Source organism: Sinocyclocheilus grahami, unplaced genomic scaffold (assembly GCF_001515645.1).
Source record: "Sinocyclocheilus grahami isolate Dianchi unplaced genomic scaffold, SAMN03320097.WGS_v1.1 scaffold327.1, whole genome shotgun sequence".
In the NCBI taxonomy this organism is placed as follows: Eukaryota; Metazoa; Chordata; class Actinopteri; order Cypriniformes; family Cyprinidae; genus Sinocyclocheilus; species Sinocyclocheilus grahami.
This window is the reverse complement of record NW_015505506.1, coordinates 123,103-128,408: the sequence shown is the minus strand read 5'-3', so window position 1 is coordinate 128,408 and position 5,306 is coordinate 123,103. Positions and strand designations below refer to the sequence as shown.

The 5,306-nt window shown below is 33.8% G+C and overlaps 1 protein-coding gene across 1 annotated transcript in view; it reads left to right on the top strand.

Moving 5' to 3' along the window:
* Positions 1-5,306, top strand: part of LOC107602443 (cytosolic acyl coenzyme A thioester hydrolase-like) — a 25,703-nt gene that overhangs the window by 1,614 nt on the left and 18,783 nt on the right. The window contains exon 3 of the mRNA XM_016294936.1: positions 263-419. Within this exon, the coding sequence (XP_016150422.1) occupies positions 263-419 (157 nt within the window). The remainder of the gene's footprint in view (positions 1-262; positions 420-5,306) is intronic.

Sequence of the window (5,306 nt, the reverse complement as noted above, 5' to 3'; positions counted from 1 at the left end):
AAAAAAAATTTTAAAAAGAATATATATATATATATATATATATATATATATATATATATATATATTTATATTGACCCTGATTCATGTCTTCTGCTTAAAAATAGCCATTGTCCGCTGTAGACAGTAGAGGGCACTACAAAGTCAAATATGTAGCACGTTGTACACAGTACAAATGTATCACACGCAGCTACTGAGTTGTAGTATCCTGGTATACTAGTCATTTGTAAAGTGCAATTAAATAAGAATTTATTTTGGTGAATAGGATCGCTGTGTGGCTGCTCTGGCTCGGGTGGAGCGCACAGACTTCCTGCACCCAATGTTCATCGGTGAAGTGGCCCACGTCAGTGCTGAGATTACCTACACCTCCAAACATTCAGTCGAGGTGCAGGTCAATGTTCTCTCAGAGAACATAGTCACAGGTCAGTGAGTGGTCATAAAGGATTGTTTAATGGAATTTAATGGAATTGTTTAATGGTTTTCATGTTCAGTGCTGCAGTTTTCCATACAAGGAAAGCCTTATAGTGAACAGAGGCTGTCAAGCTCTTAAAAAACACACACAATAAAAGTATCATTATTGTAGTCCATATGATAAATGCACTTTATTTTTAGTCTTTAGAAGTCATGTTAGTATTATGTGTGGAGCACACAAAGTTGTTATTAAAAACATTCCCCTCGGCCACAGCTCTCATGCCTCATTCATAGTTTTTGCATAATCAAAATTGGCAGTTCACAATCGTGAATATGCGAGGACCAGTGGCATTCAATATGATTTACATAAAACCTGACATGATGCATCTTCAACACTGTTACTCTAAAGCATTATAAAAAAAAATATATATTTTTTTTTTTACAAAAAAATAACTATGTAGTCCACAATTACTGTGTAACATAAATCACAATAGATTCAACTAAACAAGCCTAGAGACTAAAAAAAGAATACTGGCTCAAAATACGAGAAATTTTATTTATGATATAATATAATGATATGCACGATAACTTCTTCATGAATTGTGCATCAAAAGATTGCATCAGCCATCAGATTGCATGAATAATTGAGATTCCATTGAAGCTGGTTAAAACAGGTGTGGACGGATGTCATTGTGTGCATTCATTTTTCTGGGTTAAAGGTCAGCATTTATTATTCAAGAGTTCTGTGTCAAAGTTCATTGTGGTTTGGGATACTGACAAACATGAATGGCAACATCCTGTGTCCTATCACATTATCAAATTAAAATGAGCTTCAATTGCTATCTCACTTTAACTTCAGAAGTAAGAATTTATAGGTAATTTCAAAATTGGCCAAATACCCTACAGCATTATTCTCCTGTTTAATACAGTAAAGCTGCTTTGACGCAATCTGTATTGTATAAAGCGCTATATAAATAAAGGTGACTTGACTCGACTGAAAACATTATGCGCTTTGCAGAGTTAGGTAGTTTATCAGTAGTCAGTTTATTTAAACAATTATTTTCAAAAGCTGATGCTACATTATCGCTCTTTCTCTGATCTCATCTCAAGATGGAGCTACAGCTCAATAAAACTAATCTGAATATAATGTGACTCTAACTTAAGACTCTCATAGAGAAATATGGTGCTATATCATAGAAAACAGACATGATCTCCTTAAGATTTGCTCATCTGAGGGATAGTGTCAAAAACAAAAAAGCAATACAAGAGAAGAAGAAACTGTATGGCTAAAACAAAAGCACTGTCCCCAAGGAACATGTTGTTACCACAGCAACAGGGTTGTCATGTGGCAAAAAGCGATACAGCTCGGCGTGGGCGACGTACCCAGTCAGTAGTAGTGGAGGAAGTGACTGCAGAAGTTGCTACAAAGAAAGAAAGACACCTCTGGACTCCCTCCGCTTAGGAGTGGCCACATTTGATCACTTGCAATGAATCAAAGTATACCTGTAAGAGAACATGTCTGGTTCATATTTCACTCCAAAATCAAAAGAAATAATATTACATTAAAGGATTTCAGTGAAATCTAATTATATGGACATTATTTTGTTCCCCAATTACTGTGACAATGTGCAATTCATTATTTGAATTTATTTCTAATCACCTTAATGCAAAAAAAAAAAACCTGAATTCATATTTCTTATACAATGTACACAGACATGATAGAGATCATTGCCTTTGTTTTAAAGAGTTTTATTCAAAATACAAAGTCTAAAAGACCCCTTGGGTCAAGCTCACATACTGTAACACAATAAGCCTAATTTTTATCTTTTTGGTAGTTTTTTTTTTTATCATAACTAAGCAAATTCTCATTACCATCATGGTATTTTATTTCATTATTTTAAATGGTATCAGATTTTCAAAAATTATGCAGCTTTTTTATTTAAACTTATATGAAAAGCTATTGCAACAATTGTTAAATTGATTTAATATTTATTTTTTGTTCAGTTTTATATAGCACTTTTCACAACACTCATTGTTTCAAAGTAGCTTTATCGAAAATACACGTTTATAATATCTCTATCTTCACGCCTTATTGTTACATTTATTTAACAGTTTGGAGCTCGACGATAATATAGTTTTTACATTTTGCAACAATACATGCAATAAAGCAGTTGAGTTATACTATATAATATTTATTAGTAACACTTTACAATAAGGTTCCATTTGTTAACTACTATTTAATGCATTAACTAACATTAAGTAACATTGAGCAATGGATTTGTTACAGTATTTATTAATCTTTGTTAACATTAGTTAACAATACAGCAAATTTAAAAATAAAACTGTTAGTTAAAAATACAACTGTCTATTTTTAGTGCTTTAAATAACATTCATATATAAAAAGTGTGATTGTATTTTTCATTGTTTATGTTAGCTAATGTGGTTAACTAATGTTAACAAATGGAACCTAGTTGTAAAGTGTTACCTATTTATTTATTTATTGCCCTTTATATGAGTCCACTGTATCTATGCAAATAAAGTTGGATATAATATATATCCAACTTTATATACAGAGCTGTGCAATAATACAGTTTAATATAAACAATCACGCATTAGAGACTTGCTATATAGTATATATTGTTTTATGTGAGTATACTGTATGTACGCAGGTAAAGTAGATTGTAATATATGTATATCCAACTTTTTTTAGTTTGTGTTTTTTGATGATCAAGCAGTTGAGATTTGCTATATAGCGCACACACCGCTTAATGTAAGTGAACTTTACACTTCACTAAATGTTCAGAACACCTTAATTTACTATACCTTTACACATTGTAATGCATTATATCTTTTCATAAATTCAGTTATAATACATTGTAGTACTTACCTGTTATAGGTCACACCTTTGTAGTGTATTATAACACATTCTATTGTGTGTCTTACTGCATTACACTTTCAAAATAACTATTATTAGACAAGCACTTCTGTAGAAGAAGAACTGATCATTAGGTTCATTATAAGCATCATGAATGCGCTTCATTCGATATAAGCATCAGTCCACACAACCAATGTTTCATTCTCACACACTGCATGTTAACCAGTCATTGTCCTGTTTTAAGGCGGCTCTGCCCCTTTAAAGGCTCGTGCTGAGCCACGGGGAACCGCGCAGAATGGGGGTCGACTTTATGTGCTTCTGTCATGTTAACTTAACGTCACGCGTCACCAACACAGGCAGCAGTTGCAGAGCGATACCTGCATAGGAAAGCAGTCTACTCTGCAAACAGTAATATCATGCTCACGTTTTGTAAAATATAGTTTTATACATATATGATACATAGTCTTCAGCATCACAAATCCTTTCCGTAGCATCAACATACAGCAAAGAAGCAAGGCTCTGGCAAAAAAAAAAAAAAACCTTTCGATAAACCGTGGTTTCAAGGTCTGACACACGTTTAAAGGCTGTGTATGCAATTGTGGCTGTTTATATGTGGACTCAGGCTAGGCCATCACATGACTCTTCTCTTGGGTTACACACACATATACACACACAGACAGTCAGGGCCAATCTTGTCAGCCTGGTCTCGCTCACACTCCTCAGGGGTCTCCTGCCTCTGAATGCAGGGGCTGTGATGATTGCATCGGCAGGGCAGCCATCTACATATGCACTTGTACAGATGCAAAGTCACATTAGAATGAACGCACGCAGTCTAACACGTTTACTTGATATTAGACTTAATATGTGTGTTTTATATTTTCCCACTTGTGTAGTGACGTTAATTATAAATAAAGCTAATTAGAAATACTATAGGAAGCTAATTATAAGTAGTTTTAATTCCAACCCAAACACTAACATTATCCCTAAAGATCTCCCTAATCCCTTTACAGTTTTATAATTGTAATATATTTAAATGTTACACATTTTTTAAACCAAATGTGAACGGTTTTGCCAGATTTAGCTTAATTCTGTTAAGATTTTCCCCAACATGGTTAGCAATATGCAAAACATTTAATTTTTATTTTAACAAAACCATGTTGCAGATAAATATCTTTAATTACATATTTGACTTTTGAAGAACCAGTCAGTAATTAGACTGACATAGGTTTCAAATTGATATTTTCAGCATTGAAAAACGACATATCTCTTGAGAAAAAAAAGTATACTAATAAAGTAGTTATTATTAAGGATATACTATACTTTAAAGTCACCATGAAAATTCTTATTTTTTAATGGAATACTGTGGTGTTTATTATAAATAATTTATCCATGCACTTCATTATTTTTAAAAAATGCATGTGCCCTTGTAATCTTTAATCAAACACGTTAACCTCCCCTCCCCCTCAAAACGACTCATCTTCTCTTCGGGTCACGAGCTATGGCGCAAGGGCGGAGCTAGTGACGTGAGGGGTAAACGCTGGGATAAACTACAGGGGGAAAAGCTGAAGCTGATGCTTCACTTTATAGCACTGACACCAGTCATGAGGGAGTACGTTACCCCTAAACATTGAAAGGATATTAGGACAACATTACTCTTAGGCAGTGTTGGGGGTAACTTATTACAAGTAATGCGAGTTACATAATCAGATTACTTTTTTCAAGTTACTAGTAAAGTAACGCATTACTTTTTTAATTTACAAGAAAATATCTGAGTTACTTTTTCAAAAAAGTAACCCAGTTACTTTGTTTTCCCATTTATTGACTGACAGCTCTCCTGTCCCCATACTGGGAGAAATCGGGAGTACAGAGGCGTTGTGTGCGCTGTGTGACCATGATGTTACTGTAGTTCTAGACTAAATGTAAATGTGCATTAATCCATCCCACTCACAAAAAACAGATTTAAATAACACAAATGTATCTAATCCCATTTTATTAACCAATGTCTTTGCTGCTGACCTTTGAT